The following is a 27,014-nucleotide window of genomic DNA, read 5'->3' as shown; positions in this document are numbered from 1 at the left end:
AAAAAACAATGCAGAACTGCAGAACTGTCAGCCACATTCGCTGAGTGGGAGTTTTTTGATTGATTTTTTAAATGAAGGTGCAGCCCTCTGAGGTCCAGTATAGAGGATACATGTCCTCTCCCCAGTTACATCTTACTGGATTTTAATATTTGTATTTAATTGGATATATATATTTTATACTGGTTTTCATTTATATTTGTTTTGAAATGTTGTGTACTTGATTTTTTATTGATTATTGGAGATCATTCCAAGAGGGTTTTTACTCTGGAATGTTTTTAATCTTGTAGCTTCAATCAATCTGGAAGTCTTTTTCTGTTCTGCTGCTTGTCACCAGAACACTCTTCTGGGAAACACATTAGAAACAGTGGGAGAAAGTTAAGTATCTGTTTGCCCTTCCTGAAGTGGGTTTTCCATAAAATGAGAAAAACTGAGTTCCAGAGTTCAGTTACATATGTTCATTTAATGTGTATTTTAGACTCTCAAGTTATTGAACTTTACAAAGAAAACATAACAAACTTTACCAAGAAAAACCAATAAAAAACTAAACATAACAAGAATTTGGTCATTGATGTATTTTTAAACTCAGACCAGTTTAATTGAGCTAGTTGTGATTTCTGCTATGTCTGCAGTGCATCTGTGACTGCACCTCTATCTTGCATGCTGAATTTGGAATTACATAGTTATTTAGTTTTTGCTTGCACAATAGTACACATACCTTAATTAGATTGATTCTCTCCCCCCCCCCCCCCAATTTATTTGGGCTGGCGTTTGTACATGAGTCATTCCTCTGGATGTGCTTCCATCTGATTAAAATGCACACCAAGACGAGTGACTCATGGAGACATAGAGGAAACCTTTTCAGTGTCAGATATGTTGTTCTGGACTCTGAAAGTAAGCCTCTTTATAGTATAAGAGTGAAGCATGCATCTAATTTTAGTTTCTGTAAAACGTGTGCATTGGCTTTGTTTGCAGTTGGAGACAAAAGCTGATTAAAGTACAGTGTCTGGAGACCAGAGTTTGATTCCCTGCTCAGCCATAGAACCCACTGAGCAACCTTGGGCAAGTTATATGCTCTTAGCCTCAGGGGAAGGCAGTGGCAAATCTCTGAATAAACCTTACCAAGAAAACCCCATGATAGGGCCACCATAGTCAGATGAGGCCACCAAGTCAGAAAGAACTTGAAGGCACACAACAACAAAAACAACAAGTCTTTTTATAATGGAAGGGAATTTGCTGAACTGTTAAGAAAGTTGATGGTGTACTACTAATTCTTCTATTGTGGTCTGAGTGATAATTTGATCTGCGTAGATAACTGAGCCAGCAATGCATAGTGGTTTTAGTGTTGGACTACAACTCTGGAGACCAGGGTTTAATTTCTACACTGGCTTGAAACCCATTGGATGATCTTGGGTAGGTCACATGCTCTCAGCCTTCAGGGTCTAGTCCTCAGTCCTACCTTGGCGGCTTTTATATCAAATTAATATCAAAAGGATAATGTCGTAGGCACACTCCTATTGTCCAGTTGTTTTCATATATCATGTTCCATTCTTCCCTCCTGGGAAAGTCACTTAACTCCTGGAAAAATTCATTTAACTCCTGAAACACTACCCCAGGACCCATTCCTTGTTATAAATATACATGCCTGGAAATAGCAATTTGGTCTAGTTTGAAGCCAGATAGAATCTCTGTTCTATTTCAGTGGGATACCTTAGTTGCCTGCCAGCCCATGAACCGCAGGTAGCTACTGAGCCATTCTCATTCTGGTAAACCCTTAATTGGAACTACGCTTCAGAATCCCTACAGCAGTGCCTCTTTACAACCCTACAACTCACTGTCTTTTACTGTTTTTGCTCTTGTGTGTGTGTATGAAAGAGTGTATTTTACATGTGAGTTAATTCCCTTTTAATAAACAAACTAATTTGGAACCTGCTTCTAGAGTTCTTTGGGTTTGGAGCCAAAATACTGTACAAAATCTTAAGTTCCTAACTTTATGTTACCAAAGCTCTCTTGTTGCTTCCTATTGAGCTAAATCAGTTTCCCCATTGAATCCAATTTGTGGGTGCCTTCTTTGGACCCCTTGCAATTTAGGTAACAGAAAGCATTTGCAAACCTCCAAACTAGGGTCTTCCTGATCTTTTATGTCCTGGTGAGGAGAGTTGCAAGCATCAGGTGTCAATTACATACAGGTGGTTTTCCACTGCACACTCACTCTTGACATGTTAATTTCTTAAAATGAAACTGTCTATAAAATGCCATCTGTTTCTATTCAGGAAATAGGATTTGACAGTAAACTGGCTGTATAATCAGAATGGTTTAAAAATTAACAAGTTATTAATATGAACATAAGGACATTTGAGTGTTGCTGAATGGTAGAAGGTTGAACAATGTTCTAAGTGTTTTTCTCTCTCTTTAAATCAACATTAAAATCTTTACTAAAAGGTATGACAAAAGAGTCTTTAGCATGTGGAAAGATTCTGAATGTAACATCTAGCCAATGCTGTTGAGTCTTTTGTGGGTTTTTCAGGCTACGTGGCTGTGTTCTCTGAAGATGCTAGCCACAGATGCTGGCGAAACATCAGGAACAAACTCTTCCAGAACACATAGCCTGAAAAACTCACAAAAAACTATGGATGCCATGCATGAAAGACTTTGACGTCACACTGTTAAGTCTGACTGTGGTTTGGAGGTAAATTGATTAAATTTAATCCTTTAGGACAACTTTTTCCTGCAAAATCTGGAAATAAGCTATTGGTTATTGAGGATTTTTAATTTTGTCTGTTTTAGTTGGCTACTTGAGGCAACACACTCAGTGGTAGCCAGCACAATCACAAGCTATTGTTCTTCTACAGGCAGAACTTGGTGGTGGTTGGTGGACATAAAAATACCAGAGACCTGGAGTTGACTGGGAAGGTTCTGCCATTTCAGCTCTTCTGCTCCGTTGAGAAAGAGTCTCTGCAAAAGCTTCCAAGTATGCCAGATTCTTAATTGATCATGGCCTATTGTAATAAAGTAGTAATACGTTCTCTATCCAATATGCAGGAGTCACCCTTATACGAAATGCTTAGGACAGAGGTGTTTTGTACCTATATTTGTAAATACATATATTGTGAGGTATCTTAGAGATGGGACCCAAGTTTTAAAGACAAAATTTATTAATTTTTCATATCTACCTTATACACATAGCTTGAAGGTAGTTTTATACAGTATTTTTAAATAATTTTGTGCATGAAACAAAGTTTGTGTACACTGAACTATCAATCTCTGTCACCCATGAAAAAAGTTTGGTTTTTGGAATATTTCTGAATAAGGGAGATTCAACCTGCATAATTAGTAATTGATTTGAACTAATTGCACATTTGTGCATTGTTTCTTTGCAGATTGTTCAGATGCTTGCAGTTTGTGTGTGTGTGTACACCATACTGGTGAAAGGTTAGGCTGTCGAAATTGATGGTGGCTTTGTTAGCAACTCTTCTGGTGTCTGGGAGGGGGGTTGGCTTAGCAAGCCACACAAATGGGGCTGCGAGTCCATAGAGCCCATGGGCTACACTTCATCCCTCCCCCTTTACCTGCCACTAAAAAAATTATTTTATTTTCTGTCAGCTGCAGCACCTCCCAGTGGGGTTTGTTTATTTTATATCCTGCCCATGGGAGCCAGTAGTGTAGATCAAAATGAAGTGCAACTGAAAAACAATGGTTATAATGAAAATGTAAAAATAGCAACACTACACTCTATCTTATTAAAAATGGGACTGATATAAAAACATTTAAGAGCATTTAAAACATAAAAATAAATAAATCAGTGATGTAAATATATAATAATAAAATAATACAAATAATAAATGAAAATGAAATTGCAGCACATGTACATGCACACACTAATGTTAAAAAACCACTTCTGCAATAGCCAGTTAATAGCCATTTAATAGCCAGATGGTAGATCTTTGCATACCGATAGAAGGAAAGCAGAGAGTGTGTCAGCTGAACCTTTTTTGGGAGAGAGTTAATAATAATAATTTGTTTTATTCTAGTATTTAGGATACTTTGACTAATGAGAAGAAAATCAAATGCATATAAAATGCAGTCTTCTGATTTATTATAGGTGTTCCTGTGCAGTAACACATCTAATTTCAACTTTATTCCTGCTAGGGATCTGTTATGATTGTGGGATTAATAAAGAGCCAATTAAGACATAAGATTGTCCATTTATAGATGAAGATATATTTTGCTGGCATCATGGTTGTTGAAATATAGTAGCACATATATTTGTAGGCAAAATGTTGACACGGATCTTGTGAAGTGAGAACAATTTTCAAATAATTGCCTTGCTCCTGCATAGCTAAGACTGCAAGGTAGCACATTATTATCTGAGGTTGAACATACTTGCCAGAGTTTAGTCAGCTGAGACGAAAGCAGTCATTGCTGTCTTTCATCTCTGACATTCGCTTTGTTCATGGTAGCCACTTATTTATTGCCTAATTAATATTGGTTTGTGGCATACACGATAAAGTAATTACTTCTGTGCTGTGCAAGCATAACATTAGGTTTGGTGTCAGTGCCTAAAATGATGTCATCAAAATTTGGCCAGTGTATGCTCATGTACGATAAATTCTACTATTCAGGTTGCATCTTTGGATCTTTGTGTTTTCAAATTATGGCAGAAATATGGTTGTGAACTTGTTCTTGATTCCTCTGCTTCTGCTAGAATTGACAATCTCTCTTCCATGTGAGAGCTAGACAGTGAAGAAAGTGGATAAGAAGAAAATCTAATCATTTCAGATGTGGTGCTGGAGAAGAGCGCTGAGTATACTGTGGAAAGCCAAAAAGACAAACAAATTGATTCTAGAACAGATTAACTCTGAAGTCTCCTTGGAAGCCAAGATGATCAAATTAGGCTGTCATACTTCAGCCACATGATGAGAAGGCACAATTCATTAGAAAGGCCAATAATGCTAGAAAAGGTAGAGGGTAGTAGAAAGAGTGGAAGACCGCATGCCAGATGGATACACTCAATCAGGGAGGTCACAGATCTAAGTTTTCAGGGCTTAAGCAGAGCAGTGGAGGATTGGGGTCTTGGAGATGTCTTTTCCACATCTGAGTCAGGGTCAGTTCAAGGGCAGTTAACAAGAACAAATGGCCATGCACCTATTTGGTGGTAGAAGAAAAGCAGATTCTTTAATTACAGGCTGATTAAAAATAACCAACGGGCTATACAGTCGGTCCTCTGTATCCACGAATATCTGCATCCATGGATTCAAGCAAGGATAGTTTAAGGGACACTATTGTAATACAATTGACCCTGGAACCAAACCACAGTGGATATTGAAAGCCCACTGTAGTTGGTTAATACTGCAAGTACATTGGGCTTTCAATATCCACTGGGGGGTGGTTCCAGGATTAATTATATTACATATAATTATATTGCAGATTTGAATGACCCACCCTAGTAAATACTATGGAATGCTCTGTCGCAGAGTTTTCAAGGCAGATGCTCAGGGAGATACTCAGTAAACAAAATTGTCATGGGAAAGGTTCTCACAAAGTTCAAATCCGTAGCTGGAAAAAGATAGCTCTGAAGACCTGGTGTCAGTGAAACTACAGATACCCAATTAGTTGCCAGCATCTATACCTAATTATTACTCATTATTTAAGCCATCCTGTCTCACTGTGGAAGATAGGTCTCTATGTCACTAGTATTAGACTAGAGGCAGTATGATATTATATTATATCAGGAATATAACAATGTACAATAAAGTAGTGAAAACATAAAGCCTTTTTATAACATCCATGTATCTACCAAAAAAAACAACTCACAACTCAGATATGTGGCTTTTAAAATAACTTGATTGTTTTTAGGTTTTAGCTTCCCCATCCTCCAGTAAACATCCCAAGGATTCATTAATCCAATTTGATTTTTAGTGTTTTCACTGTGCTTGCTGCATAACTGAGTCTAGAGAGGGAAAGACTGCTGATACAAGTCAGTTTATCTAATCTGTACAAAAAGGATTAATTGAGTTTCCAATTAGTTATATATATCACCAATATAACAGAAATTAAATGGAAAAAGAACTTATGGCACAGTTACATGAAACAGTACTACCCAACCTGGCATTAAAAAGATTAAAAAACCCAACAGTATGAATTAATGTTGTGATCTTATGTAGATGATATCACACTCTGGGCTACTTACATTTTCAGTTCATAGGTAAGTCTATATTTTTCTTTCATATTTCTGCTGCACATTTTGGAATATCTGTCTTAGTACTGATTATAAAGTATTGGTTACATTCTGAATTAATGCAATAATGAATGGAAACGGAGAAGAGCTAAGCTTTAATTATTCAATATGTGATAACCCATTGGGGAGCATTATGCCAATTATCAAATGCTGGCTGAATGGAAATATATTCCCTAAAGGGGAATATATTTTGAACTCTTGGGTCATGGGCCTGAAATTGTGTAAATCATAACAATACCCAAAGTAAAAAAATATCTAGAGTCAGAGACATGCAGAACAATAAAGCGTAGCTGCTTATTGTGTGTGTTTTTATACAGCAAGCTGTCTAACAAAATAAATGTAACTTTTTATTAAATGTTTGTTATTTATTTATCCTCTGGGGTGTGCTTCAATACCCCCCCCCCCCGGTCGCTCAAGTCTCATTATATACAGTGGTGTAGCAAAATGGTGCCCCTTATATAAAATGGCAAAATCAAGGCTTGCTTTGGGGAATTTATATATTTTAAAAATATTTTCAAGCCATGGATGCTTGAATCTATGCATAAAAATTTCAGTGGATATGGAGTGCTGACTGTATTCTAAAACCAGACAAAAAGCCAAAGCAGACATCCTCAGTTTTAAAAACCAAAGGCCACAGAAAACAGCACAATAATCACTGCATGCTGAAAACTCAGAAGGAACAGAGCCAGCCTGACTTCACTTGGAAAGGGATTCCACAGGTTGAAGTGCTGTTACATACAAAGTCCTTCCACATGTACCTGTCAGCCTACTTGCACACAGTGGTGGTATATGCCATAGGTCCTCCACTGATGATGATAGTTTGGCCACACTTGTATGGGGGAAGGCATTCTTCTTGGTTTACTAAATACTTTGTTTTACCAAATTTCCTTAAACTTTGTTAAGTGCTTTGTAACTGAGAAATTCTCTGTCTTTAAGGAGATAGTCTTTCCTATGCCTTTCTATGACACAGGCTGCATCTGCACTGCAGAAATAATGCAGTTTGACACCACTTTAACTGCCCTGTGGAATTCTGGGAACTGGATTTTGTGAGATATTTGGCTTTCTCTGTCAGAGAGCTCTGGTGCCACAACAAACTACAAATCCTAGGATTCCATAGCATTGAGCCATGGTAGTTAAAGTGGTGACAAACTGGATTATTTCTGCAGTGGAGATGCAGCCTAATTCAGCTGATACAAATTGAGGTTATGTATCTCTTGTATATGAAAGCTATGTAAGTTATATAGGTACTAGAACAGTTTTCTAATGCACCATTAGCCTGACTAATGGCAAGAAGAAATTGTAACACAGATGCTTTCCTTTCCTTTGTCCCCCCCCCCCCCCCAGTGTTTGTATGTTAACTGCAGCACTCTTCATTTAGCTGTTTGTATCCAATTTGACAACACTATGTATGTACAGGTGCAGCTTAAAAAGTTGCAGCTTTACTGGATGAAAGAATGGTTTAGACAAAAGGAAATGTTTAGCAACCAGCAGCATTACTTGGACGGGCTTCTTCTGTCCCTCCTATGTAATTTTAGAATAAGCCCTCAGGTTGTAGCTTCAAATGTCAGCTGCTTTTTTGGAATTTGGAGTGTGCTAAGAGAATATCCTGGAGGAAAAACTGCAACCTTAGCTTTAAATGGCTTTTTATTTGTGTAAAGGATAACTCAGGACAAGATTGTCCTGGCAGCCCTCCAGGAAGTGGGCCAAAGGATTGTTAGCTCTTACAGGGCAGTAGAAAAGCCACCACAAGTGAATTAGCACAGCCAGAGAAAACAGTGTAACCACAACAGCTCAGCCTAAAGAGTAAGATCTCACAGTGAGGGATAGGTCAATTAGTTTCAGCAGATTGGGATAAAACCAAGTGAGAGCAAGAGAGTAGCACACAAGGTACTGTATTTAAAATATTTCCGTAGGCTAGAGCATACAGTGCTCCCTCGGGTTACGAAATTAATTCGTTCCGCGGCTAATTTCGTAACCCGAAAAACCTTCATAACCCGAATTGCCATAGGCACTAATGGGAAAAAAAGCCGCGGCTCTGCCGCGGCTCCATTTAAAACAGCGCCGGCGTTTTTTCGTAACCCGAAAAAACGTTCGTAACCCGAAACAATAAATCCCTATGGGATTTATTCGTATCCCGAAAAATTCGTAAGCTGGGTAATTCGTATCCCGAGGTACCACTGTATAGGCAGGAAAAAGTGGGTCAATCTTGGGTTTTCTGAAAGCAAATTGAAACCTCACTGTCCGCACGGCCCGCTCAAGGTGGGCCGAACACCCATGGTTTGTCTGCACCATGCTGTGCAGTTATTGTTTTTTGTCACCTCCCCACCATGCATGCACACCATCACACAAACACACCTCTTATGACCGAGTTACCTCCCTTTTCCTGCCCAGATGCCGTTCCATTGGATGCCTGTTCGTATGATCTGCCATACAGTCGCATGTGTGATGCACCACCTGTACAGTGCATTGGTGTGCTCAGTGACACATTGACAAGGCATAATCATGGAACCTTCCCTATACATACCCCCTTCACCTCCCCCTTTACTCCATGACCCCCTGTTAGTTTGCCTGGTTTGTGTATGTTGTAATTGCATCCATTGTATTATTGGTGATCACATTTTTGCTTTGCCGCAGTCCTGTACTGGCCCGCAGTCTTTATATGCCGGAACGATGATGCACATTTTCTGATTTGAGCTTCATTTTGCTGTTTTTTAGCCATGGAGAGTGGCTTCATTTCACTTTCCACCTGGTTGGGTTCACCTCATGTGTGATCTAAACACCCCGCCTTCAAAGTGGTTAGAAGCTACTTTATTTGGGCAGTGCAGACTATCACTGTGTCGCCTTCCAGCCCACAAGAGCTCCTGAGGTGATGAACAAATAAAAACAAATTAAAGCAGTATAAAGATAAAAAATATTTTTAAAAACACATTAAAAAATACCCCACATTAAAATACTCAAATTCCTAAAAGCAGTCTAAAAAACCCCCAAAACCTAGAATCCAGTTTTGAAACAGATAAAAGAACAATCACTGAATGCCATGCAGAGCAGCACTGTTTTGACACTCTGCTTTAAAAGAGATAGTGCCAGCCTAATATCTTTGGGAATGGAATTTCAGAATCCAGGCATTGCTACAGAATCATGTATCCACCAACCAAACATTCCGAGGTGTTGGGAAGCTCAATAAATTTCTGGCAAGCTCATATGGTAGAAAAGTGGTCTTTCAGATATCTTGGTCCCAAGTTATTTAGGGCTTTGTGGGTCAACACCATGCTTTGAATTGAATGAAACAAGCATGGATGAGATTAGGTTGGGAGCTAAATACAATCTGGGACACAGAGAGGGGATTAAAGAGGCTTGCTTTGGTCCTGTCCTATAAGTATCAGGCTTTCAGTGGTCTGGGGACAAAGAGTCATGGCCTCCCTGGTTTTGGGGTTCTCTGGAAATTCTTTAATTAACAGTAGAACTCTTAGAGACGTCACACAGGTCATACAGCTCCTTCAAAGCTGTTTTTGTGGCCTATCCATACTCCAGACTAAAATGTGGCAGTTCACATTTTAAATAGGTTTCAGAACACCAATAGCCTAGTATAGTTTTAATTTTTAAACTACATCTTTTTTCAGATTGAGAAGATTTCCCACCAATTTGTTTTTGTAGTTTTTATTTTTGGCACCTGCATGATTTGCACAAGGTCTCAAGGGCAAAAAAAATAGCCTCTGGGATAGCAACAACTGCTCACCTTTGATTTAAACATGGGTAATTTAACTGTGCAGTTGTTGAGGTGTTTTTTTTAGTAGTAAAGTGTGTTTAATAATTTGCATTTTATTTTGTCTTGCTGCGTATTAAGCTTAATATATGGCGTAAATTACTCTGGAATATATTATAAAGTATGGTGTAAGTGTCTGAAATAAAAGTAATCATTTTACCTTCTCAGAAGAAATCCTAACCACATTGCATGCTGTGGGCTTAAAACAACATAACACGTTCTGGTATTATTTGCAACAGATGTTACACTAGATCTCTTGTGAAATATGTTGAACTTCAAGGATTTGATTTCTTTCACTTTAGCCTGCTAGAGGCAAGGTAGGTTGGTGAGATGACACCTCCACTGCATTATAATTGGTCTGCCATGTCTTTCCTTTGTAAGTTCTACAAGGTAGGTTCAGATTTCCCTATCCTCATAAAACTATAGTTCCCAAGATTCCTTGGAGGCAGTTATGACAGTTAAACTGGCTTGTGGTTCAGATGGCTTTATGATCCTAGAGGGAAGTCATTGTTCAAATGTGGGTCAGTTGAACACCTTCAGAATCTGGGCATTTCTTTGCCTTGGTTTAGTTCTGTTTTTATCTGTGTAGAATAAGACATCAGCTATGTAACTCCCAATAAAACATCCCCCCCCCAGCCATTATGGTTTTGGCAGAGTAAGGAGGTTTCTTATGTGTCCTCCATTGGCACCAAGGATGTAGCTCTGTGTGTATACATAATTAGTGATGAGTTCTGTGGAACATTTCAATCATCGAGCCAATGTGTATTGAAGCAGATTTATTCTTGTAACTTTCTAGTCATCAGTATATAACAGAAGAATATATAAAATTTCTAGTCATCAGTATATAACAGAAGCAACTATTTCAGTTCTAGACTTTACATTCTTTGAACAGGAGTCTGGTTGGATTGAGACACAATGAAAGTATGGTTTGTGTTAACAGTTGTTAAGAATGCAGACAGTGCTTTGAGATTCTAGACACACAACAAGTAAATCATGATTTACAGCAACTTGTCTACTTTCATTTCCTATCTGGTCATCACTCAGCTTCATATTAATATTATTGTATTGGGGTGAACTAGAAATGATTATGGAATCAGGCTTCTTTCTGCTTTATGTGATCAGTGAAACTTAAGAGAGCTTTCAGAGTAATTCTTGGATGGATATTGCACTCTAATTTCACCTTATCCTATATGTTGCTATATGTCTTCAAGTCATTTGTGACTTATGGGAACCCTAAGGTGAACCTATCAGAGGTTTACTTGAAAAGATTTGTTCAAAGGGGGTTTGGCATTGTTTTCCTCTGAAGCTAAGAGAGTGACTTGCCCAAGGCCATCCACTAAGTTTTCATGTCTGAGCAGGGATTTGTACTCTTGTCTCTCAGAGTCCTAGTCTACCACTCAGACCACTACACCACACTGGCTTAGACTTAACTATGGTGTGTGTATGTGGTGTTTAGTTTTCTCTTCCTCTCTTCACCATAGGTAAACATCCAAAATGAAAAGAAATGTTGAAAGAATAGCTACATTCAATATGAGATATGGTAGTGATAATCATATTAATATACTAAACTATTACATATTTACAGTAGAAATTAACTTGTGAATTATTTCAAGGCAAGCACATGTATTGCCTTGTGTATTCAAAGCCAATTTGTGTATTTCCTTACAAGAGGTGTAATTTGTTTATTCAGTATTTTGTTGGGAACAGCTATGAAAACTAATAAATTGAATGGTCTGGGAATGAGCACCTGATGCTTCAGTGATTGTGGACCTAATCATTTTCTTGGATCAAATATTACTGTGAGCTGGGCCCCATTGTAAAAGCAGGAAAAGGTGGTTTAAAAAAAAATTAGTTGTCTTGCTTGGTGTATTAGTTCTGCCACTGCTATTTTAGGCAGCTGGTTGCTGAGTCTATATTTAGAATCTCCACTCAGTTGATGGCGGTCTACTGCCAGCATCTGTGCATCTGCAAGGAAGATCTCTGTGTGTCCGGCTGAATATAGGTTGCAGCTGAAATGGCTTGCCTTGTTGCATGTGCCCAGTTTATCAAGCAGTAGCAGAGCTTTAAACTGATTTGGCTGCCTCTGTTAAGATTAACAGGCACCTGAATAGTAAGATTAAATGCCTATGTTCATCTTGGAGTGTACTACTGCCCCCTTCCTTTGTTTTTGTTTTGTTTTTTTAATGGGAAAAGCCCTCCTCCTTGCAAACTTGGTGTCATATTGACCTTGAATATGAATCTTAACCAGCACAGTTGGATTCAGTGGCTCACTTTGTACGGTTAGTTTATTACAGTAAGTGACTTGTGCTATGGCAAAAGGTTTAAAAGCTCTCTTCAGAAAATGTTGTGGTTATGTCTAAGTATCCTGCTATAAGGCAGCAAGAATGTGTTTGTATGTGTGTGTACCCATGCCATGTTTGTCTTGTTGAAGGAATTCACAAAGCCTTTATTTTTCCTTCTGCTCTTTCTAGGATGCGTCAGGATGAAACGACACAGGCATTTAAGCAGCAGTGACAGTTCAGACAATGAAAGTAAGTAGTGTGATACAGTCTCCCTTTGATCTGTCACCTCTCTTGTGGTTTTCTCTTCTGGTTTGTGGGCAAACCGTTACACCTCTTTTTATAGCTTAAGAAAAATACATTTCTTGTTTAATTTCATTTCCTCTTTCTCACTGTGGGGTTTAGTATTAATAGAGGGAGTAATAACACTTATAATATTGGAAAGGAGATTATTCAATCCAGGTTCTTAATTATCTTTTTTTAGAATTGAAAAGCTACATAATTCTGATTCAAGAGAAGTTGTATGCACTCAAGTGTATATTCTGAGGCCTCTGTTTTCCAGGTTAATAACATGCTGGTTGCACCTACTTTGAGACGTGGAAGTTTTAGGTCATGGTTATTGGAAAAATTTTCCGAACTTGGGATGAATGCCTAATAAAACGCTTCATATCAATTAAAGCCAAGTATATAGAGGATAAAAAGGGTACAGCTTCAGATTCCCGGCTTCTGTTTTGCAGTACTGCTTACTGCTTACATGCCAACAACTTCCAGAGGAATAACCATGTTACACTGATGTAGCAAAAAATACAAGAATGTTGTGACACCCTAACAGCTTTTATAGCATGTGCTTCCATGTCCTCAAAAGTCCACAAGACTCTTAGTCACATGGTCTGTGGCTTTGATTTTTTTTAAAAAAACTTTTAAACGTGGTGTTGCAAATTCTAAAATACCCCAACATGATGCCCTCGAGACTTGGGCTACAGTTTCATGAGTCCTAGCCAGTGTGGTCACTGATCAGTGATGATGGAACTGGTATATCTGGAAGGTAGTAGGTTGAAGAAAGCCTACTTGAAAGTCTCCATGTGCCTACAGCAGATAACTTTCTTGGCAAACATTACAGGTTTGTGTGGCTGGAGAGCCATCTCCTTGCCCCTGTCTCTATCATGTTTAGTTTTACTTCTGTTTAATGTCAGCAGTCTGAGATCTAGTGGAGAGCAGGGAAAGTAGCCTGAGAAAGAGAGGAAGTAGTATTCCTTTACAATAATGGTAGCATGTAGACCATGTGGTGGTAGTCCATCACCACCACTGTGTTGATGAATCATGTGTACTTAGCACTGATTTATGTTTATCTCACTGAGATAATGAAGAGGGCTCTAGAGAAGATTAGGGAGTCTTGTCTCCTTCCTTGCTGAGATATGGGGAAAGGTCTTGAAGGGGCCTGTCCTGATAGCTAATACAGGCATTTGTGGAATGCTTTACATAATGAACCAAGAGTTGCATTGGCACCTGTACTTGATGACACACATTTGTCTCATTTTGAGTATAATGTGGAAACTAAACTTTGATTTGTACTTGAGACCCAGTAAGATGCTAAACACTGCTTTGCAGCAGTGTTAAGAAATGCATTTTCAAAAGTCATGTTAATTTAAATTTAAAATAAAAAAATAATCCATATTATCTTTTTGGGGGGATAAATTGAGATCAGAGGAACACAGGCTCTGTGGCCTGATTGAGCCCCCTCGATCTTCTGGGTTTCCCCAAGTGGGTTTCACCCTTCTACTTGATCCTATCATTTGTTAGTTTCCTAGGCTTCTGCTCCAGAGTTGGAGTTCCTCTTCTAAGCCTGTGTTAGTGGTGATAAGAGCTTGAAGCTCAACAGTGTTGGTATTTGTGGTCCCATCCTTTTGCCTTTGATCCTGCCCAGCAGTGAATTTCAGCCTTCAGAACATGTCTGCAATGAAATTTGGCCCTCAGACAGAAATAAGTTCCTTATCTTTATACTGTACAGAATTACCCTTCATATAGATGGTTCTGTTGCCCAAAATCCACTTGACAGTTTGGACTAGATATACTGAATCAGTGGCTGAATGGTAAGTTAACACATATGTACATTTCACTGATTCAGTGGGTTTATTTTTGTTGGGACTAGTAATGGTATCCAGGCCATTGAGCTATTCTCAAAAGTGTGTTATTCTACTGTTTATCCTAAAATATTATGGTTCTATACAAGGGACATAAATGCTGAAATATGTTACAAAACAAACAATAAAATCATAAAACACAAAGCATAAACACAGCAGAGTAAATAAAACTAGTGTGGTGCTATAAAACATGCAAGCAAATAAGTGAGTTTTAACCTAGCACTGAAATAGCATAGATATGGGCATATTACCTAAAGATTTTGCCTGTTGATTGACCATTGCTTCTCTTATTCTTTTAGAAGCAAAATACTGGCAAAATACGCTGGCTTCCCAGCCGTTTGGGGACGTTGCATATGCAAAATGCATGCCTCCAAGCTGGCAGGAAGCTGCTTGGCTGTTTACACGGCAGTAGCTTTTCAGCACTCCGGTGGCGCGGCATTTAGATGCTGCATGCCACAGGAGTGTCAAAAAGTTGCAGTGGTGACAGAAAGGGTGCCCTTTTTCTGCTGCAAAAAAGGAGAAACATTTTGCCACTTCTTTTTGTGCCAAAAAAAAGCCAGATCGGGATTGTGGTGTGTGGTTGCTGCGGACCCGATTCAGTGCTCACAGGGGCCAGTCTGTTTCGGCCCTCTGTTAGCTTTGGATCCATATATGCATTCAATTAATATGTGACTGATCAGAGGTCAAAATTAACAATATCTGTAATTTTTAGGAAGCTATGGAAAAGTCTGTGTTGTGGGAAGCTTTTGATTCTTTCTGTCATTTTATTTCTGTTCATATAGGTCCTTCCACTTCTTTCTCCTTTTGTTCTAAGTACAGAAGCAAATCAAAAACTCCAGCAAATGAACAAAAGAAACCTGCTGAGGTAAGAATGATTTTTTTCACATTCTTAAAAGTTATACATTTCCTGTGACCATTGTTTACCAACACAGCCATTCAGATTTTTGCTTTTTCTGTTTTTCCGTTTACTTTCAAGTGCTCAGTGCCTTTTTATTTTGCAGTGGGATCTAAATTGATAAACACATCATTGTTGCAGTCTTTGTTCAAAGTTCTTTCTTATTTGCTTGTTTACTTATTTATTTATTTATTGAATTGAAATAAATTTTAGATGGAATCCAAACTGGGGTAGGATATGTTCAGCATGCACAATGTGAGACAGTGTCATGTCTGGCCAACATTTTATGCTGTCATTCTGATCCCTTTTATTTATTTAAAACAACGTTATGCAGCTGTCCTAACATTAAAAATGGATACAGGAAAAACTCCACAGTAAAAAGAGAGAGAAAGAGAAGCAATGCCTTCAATACAGAATCCAAATTTAAGGAAAACACATTTATGGTCCATTGAGTTTACTGTAGATTATTTCATTTAAACTCTGGAATGTAATCCAGAGAAAATCAGCATGAACAAATAATTTGTAAGAGGCAAGTTTGTATAGTTAAGCAAACCTTGATTTTGCTATTTTATATGTGGGACATCATTTTGCTACACCGTTGTATATAATAGGCCTTGAACATCCACAGATTTTGATATCCATAGGGCTCCTGGAACCAAACAAGGGATCACTGTATTTTTATTTTGTTTTGGAAGATTAGGGGTCTGTGGGAGCGAAAATCAATCCAACATCAGCCTGAATTTTTTTAAATTGGGGGGATTCGGGGGTTTCAGGGGCTGCACATGAATGTCCCAAGGACCATATATGCATGCCCATCCCTGTACTAGGCACTTAAGCTGTAATATGTTGAAGATAATACCTGAAGAAGGCTTAGGTGTTTGTAAATACAGGTTGAATCTGCCTTATCTGAAATCTTTGGAACCAGAAATGTTTGGGATTTTGAAATATTTGCCTACCCATGAGATATCTTGAAGATGGGACCCAAGTCTAAACGTGAAATTCATTTATGTTTCATATATACCTTATACAGAAAGTGTGAAGATAATATTATACACAATAATTTTGTGCATGAAACAAAGTTTGTATACTCTTAACCATCAGAAAACAAAGGTGTCGCTATCTTAGCCACCCATTCAGGCAATTTTGAATTTTGTAGTATTTTGCATTTCAAAATTCCAGATAAGGGAGAATACCTGTACTAAGAACCAAAAATGATAATTGAGAGAAAATATTACAACATTTGAGCAAAGCATATTTTACAGCATAAATACATCCCCATTCCCTAATTCTAGAACTTAATCTAAAGGTGGAACAAGATAGTTTCTTAATTTAAATCAGCAAAGAATTCTGGGTCCTTCCAGATATTGCTGAATTACAGCTTCCATCAGGCCTAGCCAGCATAGCCAGTGGTGAGAAATCTTGGACACTGCAGTTCAGCACTAAGGTTCCTGAAGGGTTTCTCAGCTCCCATCCACACTTTAAATGTGGGTGAACCTGAGGTGCTTGATGTGGAAGAATTTGTTGTTTCTTACCAAGATGAAAGTCTGAACTGGATAATACATAAAATACTGGTGTGCTTTTTAGTCTTTAATTTTCTAAAAAAATATAACACAGTCAAGAGGAAGTTATTGGGACTATTTAACATGTGTGCATGTGAGGGAGTTGTTACTTTTTTGTGTTGTACTTCAGTACCAGTAAAAATCCTGTCTCTAGCTGCTGCCAAGTCACAGTTCTTTACTCAGTGTTGAACTGAGTGGCTGCAAGAGGTTTATTTTTTCTTGTAATTGAGAACATAACTATTTGAAAGTGTATGTAACTATATATGGAGCAGTTTTTTGAAGAATGGGGCAAGAAAATACTTGTACTGTAATCAATTACTTTTGCTGTGGTACTGTGTGATCAATTTGCCTTGGTTTAGATGGAAACTTATTCAAACAACTCAGTACTTCTAGTTGTACACAACATTACCTTGCACCTCATCCCATGCCATTTGGAACATCATCTGGCCCCAAGGAATGGCTTTCGAGAGAGCTCAGTGAGATTTAGTGAAAAAGAGGGAGTCAGAAAGCCCCATTTTGTTAACAGCATTCAGCTTGTGCTGCTTTGGATCCTAGCCAGCATGTTTCATTTTTCCCTCCTGATCACTTTTGAAACTGAAATGCTTACTTAGAGGAATTGCCAGGCAGCTTAAATGTTTGGCATGCTTTATTTTTAAGTTACCATAAATGCACAAGGGTATGTCCTCTGTGCCCCTCTTCCCCTGCATCATCCCAGAATTGTTAAATGTACTTTATTGAATGCCTGGTGTGAATAGGATTACTTGTGCAGACAGAAGACAGTCAAATGACAGTAGAATACAGATGGATGGTTAGATGTCATATTTGCCTTTAAGCCTTCTTTGGGACCACTCTTTATCCTGAGGTGAGTTTTTCTTCATCCTTAGGACTGGAGTGTGGCTTTGGCGTGGCTTCCGGACTCTTAGGATGCATGCATCATTTAAACAGCATACCTCCAAAGTGATCCGAAGCAGCTTTATTTTGGCCTGTCTGTACGGACCCAAAATCTTTGTGTGTTTCTGAAGTAATTAGCATGAATAACCCTTTACTCCCTTATGGCTAATATGGGGTTAACTCTTACCCACTCACTTTGCACATTGAGAGTGACTCCATAGTAGATACAAGAGAAAGTAATTTAATGTTCAAATTAATAAATGGACTCTTAGAACATTTTCCTTCTTCTCTGCCTCCCACCCCACCCCCATTTGTGAGTGGATCTTTCTCTGTCTCCTTCTCCGTGGGTGGATCCTCAGTAGTTGCTTGGATTCTGGACCTCCATAAACCTGGTAAACCTGGAAGTAGATACAGCCTTCTAATTGGTTTCACTGTCAAAGATTAGCGGAGATCCTCTATTCAGATAACTGTGGGGTGCCTAGTTCATGCTATACCCTCTAGGCATGAGGAGGGGAACAAACTAAAATGTGCCTGGCTTGGCTGATGTGTTAACTGAAACATTTCAATGGTTATGATGTGAAAAGCAGCCATCAGGTGAGAACAGTGCATTTCCTTTCCTTAATTGTGGCAGTAGTTTGATCAGTATGGTTCCAGTGATGGCTTTACGTGGTTTTTTTTGGTTATCGATGACTCATGGTGTACTGTGGGGGTTTTGTTGTTAAAGATAACAAAGTGATGTATGGTTTTCAAATTCTTTGATTGTTTCCTTCACCACATGCCTTACTGCTGTCTTCTCTGCACACAGGTGTTTCGAAAGGATCTTATTAGTGCCATGAAGCTGCCAGATTCTCATCATATTAACCCAGACGAATATTACCTTTTTACGGATACATGGAAACAAGAATGGGAAAAAGGTGTGCAAGTCCCAGCCAGTCCAGACACTATTCCTCAACCCTCTCTCAGGTAACTTTAATTAAATGGTTGACTAGACTACATCTGATATTCACGTGTTTCTTCCAAAGCAGTGTGAATATACAACTTACTTGTTCTATGATACTAACTGTAGTATAACTTCTTGTTCATCCGCTGTTCAAGCACATAGCTTTATATACCTTTAATTCTTAGTATGCAGGATATGAAAAGAATAAAAAAATATGAGCCAGACATTGGGTATTAATTCTAAGATAATGCCAACATGGTGTTGTTGAGCAAAACCCAGTTGTGGCCACTGTTATTTGTAGTGGGTTCTTTAAAGATCAGGTGAGTGTTGGACTACGTAAAATTCACTGTTGCTTGATAGCTAAAAAAAGCTTAGGCTTTCTTTTCCTCTAATATATGAAGTGTTTGCAGTTGGAGAGTGGCCTTTAAGCAGTATGACTATCCTTAGATGGTTCAGTAGAGAGTGCTTTTATTTAGTTTTAATTGGTCACTGTATTTGCATGTAGGAAAAAGATTTGTTGCAAGTCAGAGACTGTTGATTCTGTAGTGCTGGCTTGCCCATCTTGCTTGGCCCTTGGAGGTCACATTCATTATAAGCTGTGGAACAAAGAGCCACATGGGCATGAATATGTAAGCCACCTCTTGCTACCCTCTAAGATCTAGGTGTTTTCCATTTTCACACATTTTCTGCTAAGGTTACTAACAACCTTAACAACTGGGAGGAATGTGTTATCCCATACACCCCCTACCCCCCCAAACATCTAATCTGTTAGGAAAAATCTTGAGGATCTCTCCACCGTTGAGTGTTACGCAGATTGCAGCAAAAACTGCTTGCCACCCTAACCATTCTGGTTAGCCCCATTCTAGTGGGTAGCTGTGTCAGTTCATTTTTGGTAATTGAAATATGGTGGCCTTTGTCACCTTTGCTTGATCTTGAATTCCGCTGTCAAAAAGCGCATTGGCATTAATTACGGACATGGGAATATGTGATTTTCTGGCTTGCAAAAGTGTTCTTTCACAACAGGATTTGCAACTGATTTTGAATCTCTTGTTAATAGAGTTGTAGCGGAAAAAGTAAAGCAAGTCCTATATACACGGCCTAGAAAGTACATTCGTTGTTCCAGCCAAGAATCCTCCGAACCTGGCTATATCAACATTCTAGAACTGGCAGAATCAATGTGTCGTTATGACTTGGATGACATGGACATCTTTTGGCTCCAGGAAGTAAATGAGGAGCTTGCTGAAATGGGTGAGAATATTGAAGATGACAATTAAAATTTGTTAAAATGAATCTGGGTTTAATTATGTTGCTGGAACATTTCCCCCTTTGAAGAGGGGATTATTTAAAAAAACAACAACATAATTTAGTCAGCATGCAAGGAGTCTTCTGCTGTGATCATTTAGAGAGATCTGAATTTATTTAGTTTTTAAAAACTTCGCCAGTTTAAATAAATTCCCAAAAAACATATGAAGGTATTTCCAACTTCTCTTGATATGCTTTCAGTCTTCCTGGCAAAATGCACATTTTATACTATTATTCTGGGAATAATAAGGACAGCCTGTATAGCAGAACATCAATCAGTTAACAGTGAAATTGGGTGTTTCCACTTGGGCTTAATTGAATTTCGTAATATTCCTTTCTTAATGGCCAGACCAAATGGATGTTCAGCAGACTGTAGCACTTTGTGCTAAAGACAAGCAGCTCTGTTATGACACTTGAGTAAGCCATAGAAGACACTTTCTTAATTCCTTAAAAGCTTGTTATAAGGCCCACCCAGTTCATGCTTGAAAACTAGAGGAAAGATAATTAACCTAATATTGCAGATTCTTCTCAACATTATCATGTATAGGCAACAGGTTGCTATTACAGGTTTATGTGGCATATAATGAGAGATTTGAATGAAGTATGACATTACTTCGCTTTAATCTTTGTTCAGTATGTCATTACAAGTTAAGAGGCAACCTCCTTAAAGCAGTCTTTCAGTGACGTAGGCAGAAATCAGATTAGATTATCATTGCTGACATCCTATCTGCTACTTTTAATACATACAGCTTTTGCAGACCTAATGGAACAGGATTTTAAGCCTACATATGTTTGGTATAGTAGAACCAGATCCTATATATTTTTAGCCATTTGGATAAAAAATCAATTTCCTGATATTTTAAATATAGATTGAGTCTCCCTTATCTGAAATGTTTGGGACCAGAGGTGTTTGGGATTTTGGAATATCTGTATTTGCATATATGTACATAATGAGATATCTTGCGGATGGGACCCAAGTCTAAAAAAAAAATCACTTATGTTTCATATATACCTTACACAAATAGCCTGAGTATTTAATATAATATTTTTAATAATTTTGTGCATAAAACAAAGGTTGCATACATTGAACCATCTGAAAGTAAATATATCACTGTCTCAGCCAACCATGAAAAAAGTTTTGGCTTTTGGAACAGTTTGGAATTCTGGGATTCAGGATAAAAGAGAATCCAGCTGTATGTTAAATACTGTTGGTGGTTTTCCTGTTTATGTATTTATTCTTCAAAATCACTTGTTTTAACTGGTCAGAACAACATTTTCTAGATATTGAATCATTAACATTGAGAATGAATGTTCATTTTAGCCTAAGGAGAATGAAAGAAGGGGAGACCAAAACTGAGTGTCAGTAGCATGTTTTATTTTAAAATATAATTAGGCTGCAGCTTTCATGTTTTGAAGTTTTTCTGTTCTTGTGCAATATTCTTTTTATGCTGATTAAAATTTTCCTTCTGGCTTAATTCTCTTTCAGGATGTGGGCAGCTTGATGAAAACACAATGGAGAAAATGGTAGAAGTTCTTGAGCGTCATTGTCATGAGAATATGAACCATGCCATTGAGACAGAGGAAGGGTTGGGTATAGAATATGATGAAGACGTCATCTGTGATGTATGTCGATCCCCTGACAGTGAAGAAGGGAATGATATGGTTTTCTGTGACAAATGTAATATCTGTGTGCATCAGGTTAGTGCTGGCAGAGTTTTGAAAAAGCTGTGTCACTGGTAATAGAGTTAACTGAAATCTTCTCAATCAGCACGGTTGGGGGAAGCTATCTGAAAGCAGTAGTAAGATGTCTGGCAACCTATGGAGAAATGGGATGTAGAATGTAGAAGGTTACACAATGCTTAAAATTTTAAATATTCTGGAAAGAAGTTGTGTTATTCTTTGCTAATCTGAGAACCAGCATATTCAGATTTCATTGCTAAGGTGGGGGACATTCTTCAAGTAATTTTAAAAAGATAAGAAAAGACAGGTCTAAGCTTTGTCAGAGAATTAGAAACTTGTTAATATAATTTCATGTTTGTGTTGCTACATAGTTGAGGTTCCATCGTTGCTGTATAGTTACACCATATTTGCAGAGCAACATGACTTTAATTTAAGGCTCCTAACTGGCATATTTCCCTTCTAACTTCATGATAGAATTTATGCAGAATCTGTGATCACAATTCTTTAAAATATGTTTCTATGAATGGCCCTTTTAGTCTAAAAGAAGGTTAATGGCTGTCTTTTGAATGCATGAAATATATTGAAATAAAAATTGTGCCATTGAAATAGAATGGATGCTGTTAATGTGCATTGCTTTTGGTCACAAGAAAATATATCACAGCAAAGTATCGTTCTCCATTATGTTCTGAAGGCATATTAATCCTTATCAAGAACTAGTAGAAGATTTTTGAAATGCTGCATCACAGCAAATATCCCAGTTTCACCCCTACCCTCTCTCTCAGTGATAATATTGAGGAATATGACAGACTAATAAATGGAGGAGTCTTAAGAAGATACTTGTCTCGGTTTAGGTTTCCTATAGCAGAAAAAAATGGAGCAGAGAAAAATGAGTTCCTAACCTTCATAAGATGATTCTGGTTACAGACAATGCAGCAATGAAAGTGAATAAAAATAAATTTACAGAGCAACATTGCAAAAAGGCAATTTTAAAAATTTGTACCAATGCAAGAGCGCACTCTACTGGATTGAACGGGAATATTCAGATAATCATAACTGACTTTTCCTAATGGGGTCTTTTAGACAGTCTCTTCTGGTTCTGTATGCCAAAAGGAAAGGTCTTCTTCTAGATTTAAAAAATATAGTAAAGATGCTTAGCTTCATTGTGCAGTTGGAGAATGGGGCTAAAAGACCAAGCTTGTGGTGCCACAACTCACTTTCTTTTGAGCAGTGATGTGAGTTTCTGGAAAAGGTAGAACTGAAAAATGGTTTACATAATATCATCTGATTCAGCATGTTTGGTTTAAATATCCAGACACATTCAATTTGTAATAATATAAATAGAATAGCATATTGTTGTTGTGTGCCTTCATGTCATTTCTGGCTTATGGCGATCCTAAGGTGGGGTTTATTGCGGGGTTTTCTGGGGCTGAGAGCATGTGATTTGCCCAGGGTTTCCCAGCAGGTTGCCATGGCCAAGCAGGAACCCTGATTTCCATGGTCCTAGTCCTATGCTGAAATTACTACACCATGCTGACTCAGAATGGTGGTCAGTGGTCCCTCCACATTCACTGGGGATAGGGGTGAAGGACCCCTGTGAACGTGGAGAAAATGCAAATAAAAAAACACTATTCTTTTAACCCAAGAGAATTCCTCTCTAGGAATTTTCAGGTCCTCCAGTGTAACTCTGTGGCCAGCATCTGCCAGAGGATGATCCTAGCATATGCTGGAGGACCTACAAATACCTAGAGAAGTGTTTTCTTTAAGAACCTCCAGATTCTCCAGGACAACTCTATGGACAACCTCTAGCTAAGTTGTGCTGAAGGACCTAGAGATTCCTAAAGAGAGAACATATTTATCAAAACTGCAAATAGTCAAATCTGCAAATGTGGAGGGCCAACTGTATATACTTTCTTTTTATTTAACAACAACAAAAAAGATTTCACCTGAAAGAATATACCAACAGTTTAACTTTCTTTCACTCTGTATTACAGTCTGACCCCTGTATCAACTGGATTGGTAACCTTTGTTATACTTATCTATGTCCAAGAGAAAAAAGTTTCTCTAGGCATTTGGAGGTTCTCCAGCATGCTTATATGGGTAGCTTACACTGGAATTTGACCATAGAGTCCCATTGGAGTACCTCTAGATGCTTAAACTACCTCTCTAGGTATCTGGAGGTCCTTCAGTGCAACTCTGTGGTCAACCTCCAGCAGAAATACAGTGTTTTCATTACCTGCAGTACATCTGAAGGTTTATTCCTTACAGATATGGGGGTTGGACTGGAATCACCAATTCCATTTCAGGTTGAGAAAAAAAATGATTCAATACAACTGGTCTGATATTTTATGTCACTAAGAGATGCATCTGAGGCTGTGATCACAGATAAGGTATCACATTTTGTCTTGACTACTTGTATTTGGACTGATTGTGAGGCAAGTTATTTTGTGAAATAAAAGCAGGCTTAGAAGCACATTCATTTTTAATCTGAGCACTAGAGTGGTCAGTACTTGGCTTTTTTAGAAGTTTAACTAAAACCGTATTTAGGCCATCTAACATGATTGATTGCAGTGCAACAGCTGAGACAGCTGTGGGAAAATGCATGTGCACACATACACACACTTATGGTATGGGAAGTCTTCTGTTGTGGAAAGTGTTCTATGGAAAATCTTCTGCCTCACATCTTCTAAGGAGGGACATCTGGCTTCCATGCCTTTTGTGGAAACTGGCTTTTTAATGCATTATTAACATTTAATATTTAGGCTGTTAATAAATAGATGACTTTGCACTTCTTGTATTTCAAGCAGCTAGGAAAAAACTGATTTATCCCAAAATTAAATTATATTGTAAAGTTTTAAAAATATATACCACAGCTGATTCTGATACAGAGTGAGACAGTGTGGTGCTTCACTTACAGACTCATACAAAACAGCAGTTTGCTTTCATCCCCAGGCATGCTATGGCATCCTAAAAGTTCCTGAAGGGAGCTGGTTGTGCCGTACTTGCGTTCTAGGTATACATCCTCAGTGTCTCTTATGTCCGAAGAGAGGTGGAGCCATGAAAGCGACAAGAACGGGAACCAAGTGGGCGCATGTTAGCTGTGCTCTCTGGATCCCAGAGGTACGAGTAACTTTTAATTCCATATGATGTCTTACCAAGACAGTGTACTATCACCTGTATGTTGTGGTGGCTCTTATAGTCTGTGTGCATTTAACAAAAAGAGGGAACGTGATAATACTGGAGTCTGACAAGTAAGGGAACATCTTTGTATGTTTCACTGTCCACTCTTACCCCACCCCACACTCTTGCTCTGTTATCCATACTCTCTTTCCATCCAGGCAGGAAAGCTTACAGCTTTCTCAAGGGACATACCCATTACAGAAATACACAAGGCTGCTGTGCAGGCCATACCTAGCATCTGTTGCTAAACTATGCTTAGGTTGGACACATTTGCCTTTGGGAGAAAATAACTAGAGCACATGCACCCCCATTTATAGTTTCAACCACTCTTTTTGAAGATAAGTAATTTGTGGACTTGCTGGTTGCCTCCTCACAAACATTGCAGTGGTCCTATGTTGTTCTGAAAAACTGAAGGCATCCAAGCTTCAGCCTTATTTATTAGTGGCATGACTTGTGGGCTCCTCAGGTGATTGTGTGCGCCTTCTAGTTGTTTCTGACTTATGGCAACCTTAAGGCAAGCCTATCATAGGGTTTTCTTGGTAAGTTTCTTCAAAGAGGGTTGCCACTGCCATCCTGTTAGGCTGAGAGAGTGTGACTTTCCCAAGTTCACTGGGCAGCTGAGCCAGGATTTAAACCCTGATCTCTAAGAGCCTATACAGACCAGTGTTATCCACTGGCATGGTGTACGCATGCCAGCTGCCCCCACGCCAGTGTCACACTGTGAGCCCAGCCACATGGCAGGGGGGCATCACAGTGCTTTGTTGGTGCAGCATTTAAACGCACTGCTCCAAAGGAGTGTTGAAAAGCTGCGGCTAGGGCACCCTTTCCATGGCGCGAAAAGGAGCTGCTTTTTGTGGCCTCTTTTTGCACCGTGGAAAGGCCACATCAGGGCTGCAGTGTGGGAATGCTGCGGCCCTGATCTGGTGAGGAAAGGGGTGGCACGGAGCCCTTTAGGAATGGTCTGTTGAGCCCCTTAGTGTCCTAGTCCAGTGCTCAAACCACTACACCATACTGGTCTCAGGTTGTATTATGTCTCTACCTGGGATGCAACTGGGTAACAGCAGTGCTTCTTTTCTATGTGATAGTGTTTAATCCATTGTTTTGTGCCTATTCACACCAAAACAGACATTCACAGAAAATAACTAATACTCTTTTTGTTCCCTAGAGAGTTAGGAACAGTGTATCTTTTTGATGCCTACAAATGCATATATGTTTTAAAATGTGTAGTTTGCCCTTTTGTTGTAGGACAGTTTATACATGTCCAAATAAATTAGTCAGATCTCATTTTGGCTTTGAGTCTCTCTAATTTTAGCATATATTCCTAAAAGGTTAATGTCTGGTGCAGACTTACTTCAGTCCTTTAAGGGCTTCAGCTTCATTTGCAGTTCTATTTGCTTATTTTACAAGATGCTGCACTCAAATAATAATGTGGTAGCTGTTGTTGACAGTGTCATTTTCTAATTCATACTATTTTATTTGTAGGTAAGCATTGCTTGCCCAGAAAGGATGGAACCAATTACAAAAGTGTCCCACATTCCACCAAGTAGGTGGGCTTTAGTTTGCAGTTTATGCAAACTGAAAACTGGTGCTTGTATTCAGGTATGTCCTGATCTACTGTCGTAATCTTTGACTTTGTAGTGTAGTAATTGCTTGGTAGCACATACTACATAGACATTGGTAATATGCCATTATCCTGTTTGATGGTCTACCTGTGCTGGCAGCAGGCACAGCAGCAGAGAAAAGGGGGGGGGGGGTGCAGGCACTACAAAGACAGGTGAAGGTGGTTAAAATCTTTCCCTGGCTGGAGATAAAACTACCCTGTCTGCTTTGGGAGTCACCAGGACAACTGTATTTCCTGATGGAGATGGCTTCCAGTGCCTCCAATAAACCTTGGTCAAGAAGGAGGTGTGTGTGTGTGTATGTGTGTTGTGTACCTTAGCAATGCTAAGGCAAGAACTTATCATGGGGTTTTCTTGGTAAGATTTGTTCAGAGGTTTGCCATTGCCTTGACCAGAGGCTGAGAGAGAATGACTTGCTCAAGGTCATCCAGTGGATTTTCATGGCTGAGCTGGGAATTGAACCCTAGTCTCCAGTCATAGTTCAACACTCAGCCATTATGCCAATGCTGGCTCTCTTGAAGAATTACTCCAAT

General features: G+C 38.7%; 1 protein-coding gene across 9 annotated transcripts in view; it reads left to right on the top strand.

The window, feature by feature from the left end:
• Nucleotides 1-27,014, top strand: part of JADE3 (jade family PHD finger 3) — a 51,576-nt gene that overhangs the window by 13,043 nt on the left and 11,519 nt on the right. For 5 of the 9 annotated variants that reach the window (XM_042458074.1, XM_042458073.1, XM_042458066.1 and 2 more), the window contains 8 exons: nt 2,850-2,968; nt 12,470-12,529; nt 15,201-15,283; nt 18,569-18,726; nt 19,761-19,951; nt 21,492-21,703; nt 24,635-24,802; nt 26,345-26,461. In XM_042458074.1, the coding sequence (XP_042314008.1) occupies nt 12,481-12,529; nt 15,201-15,283; nt 18,569-18,726; nt 19,761-19,951; nt 21,492-21,703; nt 24,635-24,802; nt 26,345-26,461 (978 nt within the window). In that variant the 5' untranslated portion in view covers nt 2,850-2,968; nt 12,470-12,480. Of the gene's footprint in view, nt 1-2,849; nt 2,969-12,066; nt 12,292-12,469; nt 12,530-15,200; nt 15,284-18,568; nt 18,727-19,760; nt 19,952-21,491; nt 21,704-24,634; nt 24,803-26,344; nt 26,462-27,014 lie in introns of those variants that run through there. The other 4 variants (XM_042458069.1, XM_042458071.1, XM_042458070.1 and 1 more) reach the window with 2 other exon arrangements.

The sequence above is a fragment of the Sceloporus undulatus genome, chromosome 3 (genome assembly GCF_019175285.1).
Source record: "Sceloporus undulatus isolate JIND9_A2432 ecotype Alabama chromosome 3, SceUnd_v1.1, whole genome shotgun sequence".
Classification (NCBI taxonomy): Eukaryota; Metazoa; Chordata; class Lepidosauria; order Squamata; family Phrynosomatidae; genus Sceloporus; species Sceloporus undulatus.
The sequence above is the reverse complement of the archived record's forward strand: the minus strand, read 5'-3'. Positions and strand labels throughout refer to the sequence as shown.